General features: G+C 42.1%; 1 protein-coding gene across 1 annotated transcript in view; it reads right to left on the reverse strand.

Moving 5' to 3' along the window:
• The window catches only part of LOC143283441 (protein OSCP1-like), a 28,493-nt gene that overhangs the window by 8,958 nt on the left and 153 nt on the right, over positions 1-19,382 (reverse strand). The window contains exons 1-7 of the mRNA XM_076589680.1: positions 19,320-19,382; positions 9,348-9,502; positions 8,446-8,613; positions 7,687-7,767; positions 5,715-5,818; positions 2,668-2,793; positions 1,762-1,837 (exon numbers count right to left, since the gene is read on the reverse strand). The exon at positions 19,320-19,382 is cut by the window's right edge and continues 153 nt beyond it. Coding sequence (XP_076445795.1) covers positions 1,762-1,837; positions 2,668-2,793; positions 5,715-5,818; positions 7,687-7,767; positions 8,446-8,613; positions 9,348-9,502; positions 19,320-19,382 — 773 coding nt within the window. The remainder of the gene's footprint in view (positions 1-1,761; positions 1,838-2,667; positions 2,794-5,714; positions 5,819-7,686; positions 7,768-8,445; positions 8,614-9,347; positions 9,503-19,319) is intronic.

Raw genomic sequence — 19,382 nt, forward strand, 5'->3', positions numbered from 1 at the left:
AGTTTCCTCGTGAGGTTTCCGTGACTATACACTCGCTGGCCAGCCGTTGACCTTGGTATCCCACATGACAAGCTAATCTGCATATGTATCGAAAATGGCGTTGCAGGCGATACAAGTGAAAATTTTTGGAGCAAACTAGATCACGACAGCGGCTTTTTACTGCTGCTGAAGTGACTGAAATGCTTCAAACTGAAGGTTTAGACATCGACGAGGATGATGAAGATGTTGAATTAAGTATCTGCAGTGAAGAAAACTACCAGCAAAAAGGTACTGACAGTGACTCAGCTTCTGAGGGCTGTGATGAGAGGGAGGGGGGTGGGCGTATACACAACGTTAGAAGAGGGGTCAGTGGGTCAAGTACAGGGAGTTTTCTTCAGTGACTTTGTGTTTTGTATTTTTTTGTGATTTTTTTTCCTAACCCTTACAAATGGGTCATCTGCAGGGGAAAGCAAGGGAGAAAACTATTCGTCTGGAGTGAGTTAAGTTTTCTCCAACCAATCTGTAGCTGTGGTGACAATACGGAGGGTGTGCAGACCCACTTTCATCTGATTTTCGTAGAGGTTCCCCGGTTATCTTTAGTGAGAACCATGTATTTGTATTTGTATTTTGTATTTGTATTCCTTTTTATCACAACAGATTCCTCTGTGTGAAATTCGGGCTGCTCTCCCCAGGGAGAGCGCGTCGCTACACTACAGTGCCACCCATTTTTTTGTATTTTTTCCTGCGTGCAGTTTTATTTGTTTTTCCTATCGAAGTGGATTTTTCTACAGAATTTTGCTTTGTTGCCGTGGGTTCTTTTACGTGCGCTAAGTGCATGCTGCACACGGGACCTCGGTTTATCGTCTCATCCGAATGACTAGCGTCCAGACCACCACTCAAGGTCTAATGGAGGGGGAGAAAATATCGGCAGCTGAGCCGTGATTCGAACCAGCGCCCTCAGATTCTCTCGCTTCCTAGGCGGACGCGTTACCTCTAGGCCGTCACTCCACATGCACGACTCCATTTCCTTTTTTTCCAGGTCACCGGAAGGCTAAAATTTCACTGTGGAAATCGCTGTTCTGACGAAAGAATTTTTGAACATTTTTGGTGACTATTTTTGCAAGTTTGCAAGATGTATTTGGTTTTATAATGACACCCATTATTTGCTTTAGTCTTCTGTGTTTAGTTTGAGCATGTTTCTTGTCACATCTCTGCCATGACTATTCAAACTGATCCATTTATAAACACTGCTGAAAAGTTGTCAGAACAAAGCCAGCACAAACTAAGAGAAGCCAGCTGTGGTGGTGGGCTACCCATGTTGTCATATCACCTATTTCTCACTCTTCTTTGATTTTGTTCCTTTTTTTTTTCTCTTTTTTTTTTCTTCTTTTTTTTAACCTGTGCATTTTACTAACACCATACTAGTGCCTGTATGTCATGTGTGTGTGTGTGTGTGTGTGTGTGCGCGTACGTGTGTGTGTGCGTGTGCGTGTGTGTGTGCGTGCGTGCGTGCGTGTGTGTGGTTGTTGTTTTTGTTTTGATTTATGCATATTTTTTTTCCCTCTGTTGTGTATCTCTACTAACACCATGCTTTCATTTTATTAAATACTGTGTAGTGTAGACCCTATTCAGGGCGGGGACTGGATGTAAAAAAAGCACACCAGTGCTTATCTATTATCCTCGAAATAAAGAATTTGTCTTGTCTTGTCTTGTCTGCGAGCGACAAAAAGTCCACCACAAAAGCGGACTGCACACCCTCCCTACTAACTAGGTCCAACTCACAATGTCGGACACAGCAGGGGCGGCTGCCTTGGCAGGACTCTGCACTGTCGTGTCCACCGGCCGAGACGCCGAGTACCTGTGCATAGTTTATACGTAATAATGATGAATAATAATAATAATAATGGACATTTATATAGCGCGTTTCTCCAGAAATACTGCTCAAAGTGTTTTACATTTTTCTCCCCACTCTCTGCCTCCACTATCAATACCCCCCCCCCATCCCCCGCCAACCCCACCCCACCCCTACACATGGAAGCACCTGCAAGAATACACTCACGCAACTGAACATTGGAAACTACCCACCCACCCACCCATGACACCCTCCAGAAAAGACATCCCTGCAACACGCACTCAGGCACGTACACACACACTCAGGCACGTACATACACACTCAGGCACGTACACACACACTCAGGCACGTACACACTCAGGCACGTACATACTCAGGCACCCTCAGGACATCTCAACACCACTCAGGCACGTACACACACACTCAGGCACGTACTACACACCAGCAGTACCAGCACTCAGGCACGTACACACCAGCACGACATATACACATACACACTCAGGCACGTACATACACACATGAATGCACGGGTGTTCAATAGCACCCCGCCACACACACATGGCAATGAACACACCTTCCTGTGCATAGTTCATCAATGAACACACATCTACCTGTGCATGGTTCATTAATGAAAACATATATCTACCAGTGCATGGTTCTTCAATGAAAAGGAAGGAAAAAACAACAACAACAAATACAAAAACCGCTAACAGTGGAGTAGTGGGGTATCGGGCATAGGGGACATCAATCATACCATAGATAAACCCCTCCAACCCCCCCCCCCCCCACCCCCAGTTTCAACAGGCGATACAACAGCAGCCCCAGCCAGTACTCACATGTTGGTGCCCAGCTTGGTGACGCGGTCTCCGTTCAGGTCAAAGGACCCAGCTTTACCGGCCACCTTGTAGGCGCCTGTGCTGGGAAAGCTGACCTCCCGAGACTTCCCGCTCTCGTCAAAGAGTCTGCGCACATTAACAACAAAAAGATATTTTAATGCCACCACTCGCTTTCGCCTCACCCTAGATACCATTACTGTAATAGTTGACACAAATGATGCTGTTGCTATGTTGCAACTGGTCCAGGCTATTTATTATTAATGTCATCTTAAATCATCATGATTACTACAATCATTAATGTGTAAAGATTGATTGATTGAATGACTGGACAAATCTTTCTTTTTTTTGTTTTTTTGTTTTTGATGTTGTTGTTGTTACAGATTTGTTTTGCCTTGTTTAGTCTGTTTTGTTTTGTTTTGTTTTATCTCTCTCTCCGTAGTGGAAGATGCTACTGTTCATTTTATATTGTTTGTTTCATACTATTCTCTGTATTGTATACATGTTTTTTTGAAAATGAAAAAAAAAGTTAAAAAAAACAAAAAACCCCAAAAAACCCAAAAAGAGTTGTTGTTTCTCTCTCTCTCTCTCTTTTTTTTTTTTTTTTTTTTTGCTGTCCCATCATCTACTCCGTTTCAAGGGCATTACTTTCATGCCACTTTATTCCAAGTCCCTCCACACACACAGCCACACCCCCGGGGTTCGTCTGTCCCACTTGACGGGCGCAATAGCCGAATGGTTACAGCGTTGAATCTTTAATCTCAAGGTCCCGGGTTCGAATCATGGTGACGGCGCCTGGTGAGTAAAGGGTGGAGATTTTTACGATCTCCCAGGTCAACATATGTGCAGACCTGCCAGTGCCTGAACCCCCTTCGTGTGTATACGCAAGCAGAAGATCAAGTACACACGTTAAAGATCCTGTAATCCATGTCAGCGTTCGGTGGGTTATGGAAACAAGAACATACCCAGCATGCATGCCCCCGAAAGCGGAGTATGGCTGCCTACATGGCGGGGTAAAAACGGTCATACACGTAAAAAGCCCACTCGCATATATACGAGTGAACGTGGGAGTTGAAGCCCACAAACGCTGAAGAAGAAGAAGTCTGTCCCACTCCCAGTGTTGGCCGTCCATCGACATCGATGTTAGGTCACCAACAACAGTTCTAATCATGTACACTAAATGCTTCGCCTTGGTTCTTGAATTGTAATGTTAAAAACCCGTTCTTATCAGTTTCGCTTCTTAAATTTTAAACCCATTCTTATCAGTCAACCAATAAACCATAATAATAAGTTCTGGATGATACTTTTATTATGCCTAATCTAATACCTTCAAAAGTCAGGCATTTATTAGTTGAAACAACAACAACAAAACAAAACAAAAATCAGACGTATGCTGAAAAATTACAAGTGTGTGCATAAACTGCATACAGTATCTTTCACCGACAGCTGACGAGACTTGTGTCCATCGACTATCAAGAGAACCAGGCTTTGTTTTCGCCACACTTGTGGCAGTGGATGCCTACCATGGCGCATGGCAGATAAAAATTAGTTAAAATACACATGGTCTGTCTTTCTTAAAGCAAGCATGCCACAAACCATCCTCTTCTTCTTCTTCTGCGTTCACTCGTATGCACACGAGTGGGCTTTTACGTGTATGACCGTTTTTACCCCGCCATGTAGGCAGCCATACTCCATTTTCGGGGGTGTGCATGCTGGGTATGTTCTTGTTTCCATAACCCACTGAACGCTGACATGGATTACAGGATCTTTAACGTGCGTATTTGATCTTCTGCTTGCATATACACATGAAGGGGGTTCAGGCACTAGCAGGTCTGCACATGTTGACCTGGGAGATCGTAAAAATCTCCACCCTTTACCCACCAGGCGCCGTCACCGTGATTCGAACATGGGACCCTCAGATTGACAGTCCAACACTTTAACCACTCGGCTATTGCGCCCGTCCACAAACCATCCATATGCCATGACTGGTCTCAAACATGCTGCATAAAAAAAACAACAACAGATGCCCACCATTCTGAAAATCTGTGGCACACACTGAAGCACCAAAAAAGACTGGGTGTACTGTTAGGACTACAGAGTTCAGTTCAGTTCAGTTACTCAAGAAGGCGTCACAGCATTCCAAAAAATCCGTATATACAACACCACATCTGCTACGCAGATGCGTGACCAGCAGCATAACCTGACTCGCTTAGTCTGTTAACTCTCTCCATACAAACGGCGAAAGAGACGACATTAACAGCATTTCACCCCAATTGCCATCATCAAAATATTGCAAGAGGAAGGCTCTTATACTGAAGAGGTGAATGTTGACAAAGAATACCACAATTCTTACGACAGAAACTAAAGGTTGGGTCATTCAGACACCCACTGGACATCCGAGGGGTCTGTGTAGAGGAGAAGAGAGGACTGGCCGTATTGAGTGAGTTAAAAGTTAAGCAAACATGCACAGCCACCAATAAACGGGGATCAGGAATGAAAAAAACTATGGACTTATGACTTAAAAAAAAGAGAAAGAAATACAGATGATTGATCAAAGTTAAATGCCATTATCTCCAAGAAAGAGTACTGCAGTATATAGGAGAGCACAAGGTGTATGCATAAAAATGATAAACATTCAAAAATGTTATACAACATGGTCAATTCTAGCTAAAAAAAAAGCACAGTGAAGTTGCAACAAACTACATTTGAAATGTCTCATATAATATCGCTTTTTCATCCCTTTCCAATGACAATCAGTTCTCTGCCATGCAAACTCTCTTTCTGTGTGTGTGTGTGTGTGTGTGTGTGTGTGTGTGTGTGCGTGTGTGTGCATATAATATGTGTAGTCTCTGAATCTGTTTTATGCTTTTGTGAGTTAAATCTTCTTTTTTCCCCCTTCCTTTTGTAAGTTAATGTGTATGTGTATATCTGTTTATGTTTATTATAAAGCGCTTTGAGCTCCCTTTGAGGGAGGAAAGCGCTGAACAAGTTTTCATTATCATAATCATTATTATTATCATTTCCTTTTTGTTGATGTCTTTTCTGCTGACCTGATGGTTCCGGGGGATTCTGTCCCATAGGGCAGTTCTCCAGAGGTGGGCAGCACAAAGCGCCCATTGTTGTTCTGCACCTTCTCCTTCAGAAAGATGGATACCTGCACGCACAGCAACAGTCACACATATGGATGACCACACGGACTCACTTTGCTTTACCACACATCACACTGAAATATACACCACATCGCTATCATATTTTCATATGACTGAGGTATTTTTTCTTCTCAAAACCAACTCTTCAGTAACACACACATTTCTCAACATATCTTCTCATTCCAACGTTTAACCCTTTCACCGCCAGTCAGTTTAAGAGTGCAAATTAACCTTGTGCAGGAACCACAGAAAATATGGTGTCTAAGAATAGCTGGGGATTCCCCTTGTGATGTGTAGAAAAAAAAGGCCAATCCTACCACTGAAAATTAAGAGCATTAGGTTCATGCACAAAAAGGCCCATCATCTGGTTGCATTTCAATGACATGGGTGCTTTACCTAGCTGGTGCTGAAATGCGACCATGGCGGTGAAAGGGTTAATCTTCCCTGACAAAATCAGGTATCCAGTCAAACACCTGGGTGGAGTGAAGAATATCAGAGGGAAGAGCCTTTCCCAAGGACACAACACCATGCCAGAAACAGGGCCTCAAACCCTAACCAGTGGTGACCACTGGTCCACAAGTCCAGAGATGCCAACTCCTGTCGAGTGTTTGTAGGAACAATCAGGACATTTGGTAGGAACATTCTGAATTTGGTAGGAACATATTTTTCAGTGTACATTTGGCAAAACTTCTGTTCACACCACTGCTTCTTCTTTACAGCTGACACATCTGTGGCACTGTGTCGCTTGCCTGGTCTTTGTTCATCTTGTTCCTCACAATCAGAATCCATGGCTTCTTCTTCTTCTTCTGCATTCGTGGGCTGCAACTCCCACGTTCACTCGTATGTACACGAGTGGGCTTTTACGTGCATGACCGTTTTTACCCCGCCATGTAGGCAGCCATACTCCGCTTTTGGGGGTGTGCATGCTGGGTATGTTCTTGTTTCCATAACCCACCGAACGCTGACATGGATTACAGGATCTTGAAAGTCCAACGCTTTAACCATTCGGCTATTGCGCCCGTCAGAATCCATGGCTGACTTCTCTGTTTTGAGCCACGTGTTCCTTCCGTGCACTCCACAGCTTAATCCACCGGGCACAGACGCTGTTTGACTGATTCAGCCACGTTCTCTCTTGTTCGGACAAACAATTAAGATGATCAGTCCACTCAATGCTGTTTAAATGCAAACACACACGCGATTACCTGAGCATCATGCTGCAAGACCAAGCTTAGTAGTGATGGCCATGGCCTCGTGATTGATAGGTCTAGAGCGACGGGTGCAATAGCTGAGTGGTTAAAGCGTTGGACTTTCAATCTGAGAGTCCCCGGTTCGAATCACGGTGACGGCGCCTGGTGGGTAAAGGGTGGAGATTTTTACGATCTCCCAGGTCAACATATGTGCAGACCTGCTAGTGCCTGAAACCCCTTCGTGTGTATACGCAAGCAGAAGATCAAATACGCACGTTAAAGATCCTGTAATCCATGTCAGCGTTCGGTGGGTTATGGAAACAAGAACATACCCAGCATGCACAACCCCCGAAAGCGGAGTATGGCTGCCTACATGGCGGGTTAAAAACGGTCATACACGTAAAAGCCCACTCGCGCATATACGAGTGAACGTGGGAGTTGCAGCCCATGAACACAGAACAAGAAGAAGAAGATAGGTCTAGAGCGCCTGGGTAATGTTACGACAGGAAATCATGTGACCATGCTATGTGGTCGAAAATGAACTCGTTGGAACAATTTTGACGTTGGCATAACACTGGAACAAACTGCAATGGAGCGTAACAACATATGACGAAATCGTAACAGTTGGCATCTCTGGAAGTCCCAAACGCCTGAGCGATACTGCCACGGCGGCGCCCCCTCCTCACCCGAATGTGCATGTCCTGGAAGAAACTGAGCAGGGTCTGTCTGATGAGCTGGAACTCCCCATCAGGCAAGGAGGAATAGGTCTGCACACACACAGGAAAAACACCACCACCACTATTTTTTTTTTTTTTAACATTATATTAACATAGTTTTTTTTGTGAGTGTGTGTGCGTTTTTTTCTGTACAAAACACTGGATTTTTTTTTTAATTTACAGTTTAAATAATACATAATAACAAATAATATCATTATCAATGTTTTTCTGTGTGTCGAGAATAATGATCAAATTGAAATAAAAACGTTTACTATCAAAAACAAATTACATTTCAAATAAAAGGGGGGAAAAAAAAAGTCTTTGCGCTTTTCTATTCGTTCATCTTTGCACAACAGAAAAAAAATAAACAGACATAACACACACTTTCTGCAATATCAGATGACTTCTTGAAATCCTTGTGATACACTGGAGTGAACTCTGCAAAAAAAAATTAGGTAAAAATGTTTTTAAACTCTGACATTCAAGACTCTTTACTGTGTGTTTGTGTGTGTGTGTGTGTGTGTGTGCGGATGTACGTGAGTGTGTGTGTGTATGTGTGTGGGCGTGTGTGTGTGTGTGTGTGTGTGTGTGTGTGTGTGTATGTGTGTGTGAGTGCGTATGTGTGTGTGTGTGTACATGCATATATTCATGTGTGCAAAGTATACATACGTGTTGGAGCTGATATGTGTGCACATGTATGCATGCATGCGTTATGCACTCAAACGTTACCTCAATGAGCATCCTGTAGACACCCTCCACCTGCTGCCTGACGGAGGACTGGTTCTGCACGTAGGTGCGCATGGCGTCCATGTGGTTGAGGGTGATCAGCAGGATGTCCTTGGGGCGCAGGCACAGCGACACCTGGTACTTGAACGCCATCGTCATCAGGTCATACAGCTGCAAAAACAACAGCACAGAGTTTGATTAACAAATAGTAAAAGAGTGGTAACTCTCTCCATTCACAAGGTACACAACTTCAAGTCAGTGCTGCTTACACTACCAACTCAGCTCGCACACAGGTAAATAAAAGGTTCGCTGGAACAAACCCAGACACTTCCTCAAAAAGGAAGCGCTGGACTTACCCTTATACTGATCATTTGACATCTTTTCCCTTCCTGAATAATTCTCAACAGCTTATCCCTTTCAAGTGTGAACTAAAATGACTATAAGTGAGTGAGTGAGTTTGAGAGTTTCAGAATTTGTATGTTGTATTTTTGATTGTGTACTAATTATGATTGTGTGCTGTGACTTGTGTGCGTGCGTGCGTGCTTGTGTGTGTTGTGTGAATGGGTAGGTGGGTGTGTGGGGGCGGGCGGGGGTGGGGGTTTGGGGGGTGGGGAGGGGATAAATAATTTAATGTTTGTTATTTTGTGTTCAATTTTTTCCATTTTGATATTTACATGTGTGTTTTATTTGTGAACACCAAGGGCTTATTTTCCAGATTAGGTGTAAATGCTTATAATAGTAATAATAATAATAATAATGATAATAATAATACTAATCATAACAATAATAAAACAATAATAATAATGATAATGATAACAATAATGAAACGACAACAATAATAAAATGATGGCGATGATGATGATGATAAGAATAATAATAATGATAATGATGATAATAATAATTACCTTGTCCATGCTGGCAGCGTTCAGACGCATGATGGAGGCATGGGCCAGGCGGTCGAACACTGTGCGCATGGCCTTCTTGGAGTAGAGGGGCTGAGGTTTGAACAGCTCCTCCATGAAACGCTTGTTGAACATGGTGGCCACAATGTCGTTCAGCACTGAAAAAAAAAAGAAAAAAAAAGAAAAAAAAAAAAAAGTGTGTGAATTTATATTATCTTCTTTTTCACTCGTGGGCTGCAACTCCCATGTTCACTTGTATGTACACGAGTGGGCTTTTACGTGTATGACCGTTTTTACCCCGCCATCTAGGCAGACATACTCAGGGCTGTATTTATATCATTATTATAGAATGCCTGTTATTGTTTTCAACCTATGAATTTTCCCCTCGTTGGCCTACAACTGTATGTACGAAACTTATACTAATCTTCTTCAAAGTAGTCCCCTTGGGCTGCCACACACTTCTCCCAACGGTTCTGCCACTGTTGGAAGCAACGCTGGAATGACTCTTTTGGGATGGCGTGCAGCTGGTCTGACGCATTCTGCATGATGTCTTCTCTGGACTGAAATCTGGTCCCTTTCAGGGGCATTTTCAGCTGTCGGAACAGCCAGAAGTCACACGGAGCCATGTCGGGAGAGTAGGGAGCCTGACGAAGCACAGGTGCATTGTGTTTGGCCAGGAAACTCTGTATCAAATGTGAAGAATGGGCAGGTGCGTTATCGTGATGGAGCTGCCAATCGCCTGCTGCCCACAGGTGCCGCCATTTGCGTCGCACAGCATCACATGAAGGCGACGCAGAACCTCTTGGTAATACTCCTCGGTGATGGTTGTGCCATGTGGTGTATACTCGTGATGAACCACGCCACTGGAGTCAAAGAAGACGGTCAGCATGACTCTGACATTGCTGTGGACCTGCCTTGCTGTTTTTGGCCTTGGGGATGTTGGATGCTTCCATTGTGATGACTGCAACTTGGTTTCTGGGTCGTACCCATAAACCCAGGACTCATCGCCAGGGATCACTGTGTAGAGGAACATAGGATCGCTGTTCACAGTCTCCAGCATGTCATGTGCGATCTCCAAACGGAGTTGCTTCTGCTCAATCGCTAGCAGCTTTGGTGCGAACTTCACTGAGATTCTCCTCAAGCCCAAATCCTCCTGCATGATGGAATGAACGGATCCAATGCTGATGCCCACCTCGTCTGCAAGTTCTCAACTGGTCAATGACGATCTCATTTCGGGATGCTGAGGGCCTACCTGAACGTGCTTCACTCTCCACTGATGTGCGGCCATCTTTGAAGTGGCCGCACCACTCCTTTATCTGTGTGGTGCCCGTTGCTTCATCCTTGAAGGCCTGTTGAATCTTGCAGATCGTTTCCACTTGGGAATCACCAAGCTTGACAAAAAATCTGATGCAGTAGCATTGTTCAAGTTTTTTTCAGTCATTTTGTCAAAAACGAAAATCCAATGGCACTCACTTACACTTACTCACTCATCGGCAGTCTGCCGTCGACTGACAGCTTCTGCAGGCGGGAAAAAATTCACGCATGGGCATTAGGGTCACCTACATAGGTGCACCAAACCACGCCTCCCTAGCTTCATTTGTTTACACATACTTACGGATACTTTTTGAACACACCTCGTATGTGACTAAGATTGTGCTTCACCTGCGCTTGTTTTCCTTCCCTGCCTATCTGCCAACACAGTGTCCATGAGGGGTATGGGTTTGAATCCTGGTCTCACCCTTTCTCTGAAATCTGACTGGGGAATTACGACGGGCGCAATAGCCGAGTGGTTAAAGCGTTGGACTTTCAGTCTGAGGGTCCCGGGTTCGAATCACGGTGACGGCGCCTGGTGGGTAAAGGGTGGAGATTTTTACGATCTCCCAGGTCAACATATGTGCAGAACTGCTTAGTGCCTGAACCCCCTTCATGTGTAAACGCATGCAGAAGATCTAATACGCACGTTAAAGATCCTGTAATCCATGTCAGCGTTCGGTGGGTTATGGAAACAAGAACATACCCAGCATGCACACCCCCGAAAGCGGAGTATGGCTGCCTACATGGCGGGGTAAAAACAGTCATGCACGTAAAAGCCCACTCATGTACATGCAAGTGAACGTGGGAGTTGCAGCCCATGAATGCAGAAGAAGAAGACTGGGAAATCAAACTCAGTGTCTAGTCATTTGGATGAGACAATTAAGTGTCCACCTTGCACTTGGCGTACTGAAAAAAAACAACAAACCCCATGGCAACAAAAGTGTTGTCCTCTGGGAAACTTCTGTGGAAGAAATCCCCTCTGATACGTACACAAAGATAACAGCATGCACTCAACATATGACTTAGGTGTTGGGCTGTGTTGCTGGTCAGACATATCTGCCAAGCACACGTAGTGTAGCCCATTTTGGGTTTGTCCAAACGCAGCGTTGCCTACTTGGGAAAATGAACATGAAACTGAGAATGTGTGTGTATGTGTGTAGGGGGGAGATAGTGGGCATGTGCATGTGGAATGGGTAAAACATTGTTCTCACACATTCACACACTAACTCAAACACAGACACACATGTGCACATGTACTGCTACTACAGAAATATCCTGGTCAGAAAAGGAAATCTGGTGCATGCATGACCAGTCAGCTGACAAATCAATATGGCCCAAGTCCTGACAACTGTTCCTGCATGCGCTGTCACCAGTCCACGTCTCCTCTCTGAGGGAGGGAAAATCAATAGCTGGATGCTGGAGGTGGTCAGAGAAAAGACAAACCCCCCCTGCTTTGATCTTTCACGGGATGGAGGGGATTGACTCTGTGACTGTATGTCTGAGCGGATGTAAAAGAACCCATGGCGACATGACTTATTCCTACCAGAAATCTAAAGAGCAATTATAATTTGGCAACAAAACAAACAATAATACTTGCAGACAGGAAAATAATGTGTGGCACTTCAACGTGGCAACACATTCTCCCCTGGGGACAGTGACCCAAATTTCACACAGATAAATCTTCTTTTCTTCTCCTTTGGATATGCCTATGTTAATATGCAATGAAAGGTGGTTTATTTTCATATATTTTTAAACAAGTTTACACAAATTTCAAACATACATATATACAATTAACAGTGAAACAACACAAAGAAATCTGGTGTTGGAGAATAATGCAATCCAATCCAATCCATTATTGTTCTGAAATGTCCTCTCAGGATCATGATTCCCAACTGCCGGCACAGAAATAACTGACCTCATAGACTGTTTCTATTCCAGTCATTCCCACTGGTGAGCTATCTCATCAAATTTTATTTTGTGCTGTGTGGAAAAAAACAAACAAACTTATTGACATGGAGCTGATTGATGATGTTGTTGTTGTTGATGATGATAATACTGTTTAGTTCAGTTCAGTTCAGTTATTCAAAGAGGCGTACTGCGTTCGGACAAATCCATATACGCTACACCACATCTGCTAAGCAGATTCCTGACCAGCAGTGTAACCCTTGAGGAAAAAAATAGAGAAATAAAGAAAATAAATAAACTAATAGATAAGTAAGTAAACAAATTATAGATAAATGAACAGATAAATACATACATAAATAAATAAAATAAAACAACTTAATTGTAAAAAAAAAGGTGTCAGTAGAAAATATTCAAATGAGAACTTTGAAGACTGAAGTGGAGAAGGGTTCCATGTGAACAGCAGTTGAACACGGGTCAGTTGGTCCTGAGAGACACAAGTCTGTTCTGAATTGAAACACTGTTTATGATGATGACAACAATAATGAGTACAACTGCTGTGTTTAATTAAACATTCTACTTATGTGGATGGAATGAACAATAAAAAAAATAAAGTTTTCCAAAAAAGCAGGTCATGAAAACAAAACCTGCTAAATTTATTGCCTGATTCAGCAGAAAGATAACCATTTAATTCGGATTGCTGGGCATTTTTCTACAAGTAGCTCATCAAAACAAAAAAGTAATCGCTAAATTCACTGCCCGATTCAGCAGAAAGATAAGCATTTAATTCAGATAGCTGGGCATTATTTGTTCCCTGTGTTTTTCACTGTGTTGGGTATTGTACTTATAACGGGCTGGAAGTAAAAAAATTGCCAATAATATTGCTTTGGTGACAGTTTGACCAGGAAAAAGCTCCATTTCAGAACTTGATTTGGGCAGATGTGCAGATCGAAGAGACGATGAGAAAGTTAACAGCTGCAGGGGCTTTTCGTTATTCATTCGTTTGATTGATTACAGCAGCGACACACACACTATGCCCTGCTTGTGGACATCCATAGCTAGGTTCACCCAGTTCGGCTCTCTTTGTTCTGTTTGGGCCTTTGGGGCAAAGAGGATTGCTTTCCACAGTAATCAGCTTTGCTTTTTTTTTTTTTTCACACAGCCATCCTTAGGGCCAGGAATCAATCATGTCCACCAAAAGGAAACCAATAGGATGCAGTGTAGGGTTCACAGGAGTCACTGACAATGAAACACTATACAATCGTTGTCACCAAAGGAAATAAATAGGATGCAGTGTAGGGTTCACACACATCACTGACAACAAAACACTGTACAACTGTTGTTGTTGGTGGTGTTTTATCACCACACTTTGGTCTGATAAAGGTATACAATTCAGCATTATAATCACTGCAAATACGTTCATTTTCTTTGTTAAATATCAACAAACTGTCCATCTGACAAATGAGAAGATGAAATATCAACAAATTGTCTTACTGTAACATATCTTTTTTTCTTCTTTTTTTTTCTTCTAAACATTAACAAACTGTCTATCTGACGAACTAGAAGACGACACATCAGCAAACTGTCTTACTGTGCCATATCTTTTTCTTTAAAACATCAACATACTGTCCATGTGACGAAAGAGAAGAAAAAAAAATCAACAAAATGTCTTACCCAGTTACTGTGCCATGTCTATTCTTTTACAGGATATATATATATATATATATTTTTTTTTTTGGTTATGAAACAATGAAACAAACCAGATACACATTTCCAAACACAATCCAATGATGTGAATGTGTGTGTGCATGTCCGCTTCAGTTTTACATCTATTAACATAATGGCGTGTGTGCGTACGTGTGTGTGTGTGTGCGTGTGTGTGTGTGTGCACGTGTGCATATCTGCAGTTAGTCTGTGTGTGTACATCTGTATTCTGTGTATGACTATGAGTATGTGTATACATACAAGTGTTTTCATGTGTGCCAATGCCCATCTGTCTGAGTGTCAGCCTGAGTACATGTATGTAGAAGCGCATGCGCAAGTGGAAATGAGTATATGTGTGTGTGTGTGTGTGTGTGTGTGTGTGTGTGTGTGTGCGTGCGTGCGTGCACGCGTGCATGTGCATACATGGGTGCATGTGTTCAAGCGTGCATGTGTATGTGGTTTTTTTTTGTTTCCATAACTTTATGAATTAAATGGAATTACCATGTACATAAAAATGTAAAATTGTAATTCTGTTTTATTCATGTATTGATCAGAAAGATTGTGATTTAGCTCATTTCAAATTAACAAACATATTCAATATATATGCAGACTATACAAATCAGAAGATTTTTTTTTCTCCTAATTTCTGGCACATCTTAGTTTGCTATATTTATACTACCATACCATACTGCAACACACTGAACTAAACAAAATCTATTCTAAACACTGCATCACTATATCATACAGTGTATAGAGCCACAGCATTCTACAGAATGCCCTGGATCTCCTGTTCAAACCCGTTCATCCTCAACATGATTAGCTTTGATCTGGTTTTGTTCATCTATCACTGCACTGAATAGTATGTGCATGATTAGCTCTTTCATTTTCACAATACTTTTTTTATTCTAAGCATTCCATTTGTGCATTTTATACAAGATTTTAATTATAGTTTCTATATTTGAAAAAACAACAACAAAAAACAACAACAAAAAAAACAAAAAAAACAAACAAAAAAAAACAAGGGCGTTTCAAAATCAGAAACAGATTTGAAACCACTCAGAATACACTTAATGTCCAAGATTAATTTTTTTTTTAAACTGGAATTAACCCAGCAATAACGAAACTGTAAACACTAACTTTAGAATTAGATATAATGTAATGATTCAGACTAATTGGAGATCTACACATTTGGTAACTCACTACTTATGTTTTTTTCAGCGACATCAGTTCTGGTTTTGAATCAACTTTAAAAAGTTAAATGTTATAAACAGCTAGAAGAAAGGCCTAATAATCAACCTTAACAAGAAAAAAATAATGTCTTGACAAGATTCTTTCTTCTTCTTCTTCGTTCGTGGGCTGCAACTCACACATTCAGTCATATGTATACAAGTGGGCTTTTCTGTGTATGACTGTTTTTACCACGCCATGTAGGCAGCCATACTTCGTTTTCGGAGGTGTGCATGCTGGGTATGTTCTAGTTTCTATAACCCACCAAAATGCTGACATGGATTACTGGATCTTTAACAAGCATATTTGATTTTCTGCTTGCATATACACATGAAGAGGGTTTAAGCACAAGCAGGTCTGCACATATGTTGACCTGGGAGATTAGGAAAATCTCCACCCTTTACACACCAGCCACCGTTACCGAGATTAGAATACACGACCCTCAGATTGAAAGTCCAATGCTTCAACCATCAGCTATTGCACCCGTCTGACAAGATCCTTCATGCATGCATGTGTGTTTAAAACAGTCTGCACAGCTTCCACTGGAAATTAGCCATTAAAAAAAAAACAACTTCTTTTCCAAGTCTTATTTAAAATCTGAGCGAAAGCTGTTAATATTCACATTTCTCATTATTATCTATTTATTTTTCATCATTTGAACCATTTATCATTTTGATTTCTTTACTTACCATTTGAATCTAAAGTATTCAAATGAAATGGCACTGCCTTTATCATTACATACCATAATAGTTCTTCTTCTGTGTTCATGGGCTGCAACTCACACGTTCACTCGTATGTATACGAGTGGGCTTTTACGTGTATGACCGTTTTTACCCTGCCGTGTAATGATGTATGCAGCCATAATCTGCTTTCGGGGGTGTGCATGCTGGGTATGTTCTTGTTTCCATAACCCACCGAACGCTGATATGGATTACAGGATCTTTAATGTGCATATTTGATCTTCTGCTTACCCATGAACAAGAAGGGGGTTCAGGCGCTAGCAGGTCTGCATATATGTAGACCTGTGTCATGTCTGTGATAATAGTAATAAGCATTGTTCTCACTTAGTCTTCCGATATTTGGTTTGGTAAAAAAAGATGTTTGGCACAAGAAAAAGAGAGGTTCTTGCAGAAGGTGTACACACCTGGAAGTCCCAACTCCCTACTTTCCTTCAGCTGTATAGAGGCACTCCCCACGCCTCTACCCAAATGTCCCCTTTTGAAGCCCTCACTGGCAGAAAGATGAAGATTGGTCTGCCTACCATACCTTCCAGTCCCACCAGCATCCACACAAACATCTGCTTACGTGACCGCATCAGCAAGCAGAAGATGTGTGACCATGCTGATGACAAAAGACACACCTGTCCTTCAACACTTCAACCTGGTGACTATGTTCTGGTGAAGCAGAGACAGAAGAACAAACTGACACCTCCATAATCCCCCTTGCCCAACATCATTACCCAGAAGAAAGGCAGCATGGTGGCGGCACGCTATGGTCAGAATACTACCATCACCCTTAACTCTTCGCACTTCAAACCGGTGTGAGGCATGATGCCCACATGCCTTGAAGAGGAGGAGGAGGAAGAAGATGTCAACACCAGCGCTGAAGCTGAGGTGGACGAGCTGCATCACACTACCCTGACTCTGCAACTGCAAGTTTCGACCCTGATGCCACTGCGAAGCCCAGGTCGCTACAGTCAGCTGTCCAGACACCACCCAGGTCACTATGGTCTCCTATCCAGTCACCAAAGACAACTGCCACACCTGCCACACTACCCAAGGCTGTCCCTGATCTGTGTCCCAGTCAACAACACACTGTTCCTGACCAGTATGCCAGACTACAATGCCAGCGATGCCCGCCTTCTTACCTGAAGGACTACCAGACCTAATGAAGCTGAGCATTTTACAATTTCACAGACGTTTGATTTTGCCTGCTAGTACATTTAATAATAGTACAAGAGTTGCGCTATCACAGTAAATCTCACATACACACACACAAACATCAAGTTAAAGGAAATTTATAATCAAAGGTTTAGTTTACATGCAGAAAAACAATTGTGAGTGAAGCTAATGGACTCAACATTGTCATATTCTATTTTGCAGCAAGTTGGACTCTAAAGGAAAAAAACCCCAGTGAATCCTGGTTGACTGTGTATAGTTAAAAAAAAAAAAAACTAACAAAAAAAAAAAAAAAAAAAAAAAAGCACAAAAATTCAAAGGAAAAGAACTTTCATTAACTCTTGTAAAAAAAACAAAAACAACAACAACAAAAAAAACACACACTAAATTAGTGAAAAAAAAAAAATGATAATAATTTTCTCAGCAAATATATGTAATCATAAAATTCATAAGATGAAATCTAAAGAGCTGCAAATGGAAATCATTATCTGAAGTTTGGGAGGGTTGTCATGTCCATGAAGATACTAATAAGCATTGCTTTCATTTAGACTTCCGAAATTTGGTTTTGGTAAAAAGATGTTTGGTACGAGAATTAAAGAGGCTCCACAACATGGCGACAATACAAGCTGAACTCACAACTCTGTGTCCAATCGAGTATCTATTATTGTGGTGACTGAGTGAAAGCATTCACACATTCATTCGCATATTTCATTTTCACATACAAACACAACCTGGAAGATCTCCACCCTTTACCCACCAGGCGCCATCACCAACATTCTAAGCCAGGACCCTCAGACTGAAAGTCCAATGCTTTAACCACTCAGCTACTTCACCCCTCATACCATAATACAATCAATCAAGGAATAACAGTTCTGTTTCTTCTGCATGGTTTCTTGTAGCAAATTGTCAATGATATTGTACCTGTGCATGCTCATGTGCATGCGTGTGTGTGTCTGTGTGTGTGTGCGTGTGTGTGTGTAATGTGTGTGTGTGTGTGTATGCGTGTGCGTGCTGACATGCACCTTTTCTTTTAACTGCATGTGTGCATGTCCATGCATAATCTGTGGTGACAAAGAGTAAAATTTCATATTATTTGCATTATGTGTATGACTATATGTGGAGTGATGGCCTAGAGGTAACATGTCAGTCTAGGAAGTGAGAGAATCTGAGCATGCTGGTTTGAATCACAGCTCAGTTGCCAATATTTTGACCTTGAGTGGTGGTCTGGGCGCTGTAGTCATTTGGATGAGATGATAAACTGAGGTCCCGTGTGCATCATGCACTTAGTGCACGTAAAAGAACCCACGGTAACAAAAGGGTTAATTGTCCCTGGCAAAATTCAGTAGAAAAATCCACTTTGATAGGAAAAACAAATAAAACTGCATGCAGGAAAAAATACCAAAAAAAATGGGTGGTACTCTCAGTGTTGGGACAAGCTCTCCCTGGGGACAGCAGCCCAAATTTCACACAAAGAAATCTGTTGTGACAAAAATGAGAAATACAAATACAAGTATAAAACATAATTGTCCAAAATAGTAAAAGGCATTTTGATTTGCTTATTGCTGACAAAACACATGATAATACAAACCTTGGAGTTTCAGTCGGTACTGTTCACAGTGTTTCTTCCTCAGAATATATACTCAATTAAATTCCATGTGTGTCGTGAATAGTTCATGCCCTCATGCACGGCCACATGTCAGTGTGAGCAACCAGTTCACATTGTCTGTCATGTTCATAATATGAGAGTGAGAAACAGACGACAAACATAAAGACAGGCAGGCTGGACGTCAAAACGAACATTTTTTTCTTCTTCTCCTGTACTTCTGTGACTGTGAGAACGAGCATTGAGCAATCATGTTCACACCATGGCCTTTTTCGCGAAGGCTACATGCACAATGCAGATTAAGTTTGCTGGCTTCAGTATGCTTACCTTTCTGTGCTTTTTCTTGTGGTATGCTTTGCGCTCGCAGGCGCTGGTCAAGAATGTACATCA

This window comes from Babylonia areolata, chromosome 6 (genome assembly GCF_041734735.1).
Source record: "Babylonia areolata isolate BAREFJ2019XMU chromosome 6, ASM4173473v1, whole genome shotgun sequence".
Lineage (NCBI taxonomy): Eukaryota > Metazoa > Mollusca > Gastropoda > Neogastropoda > Buccinidae > Babylonia > Babylonia areolata.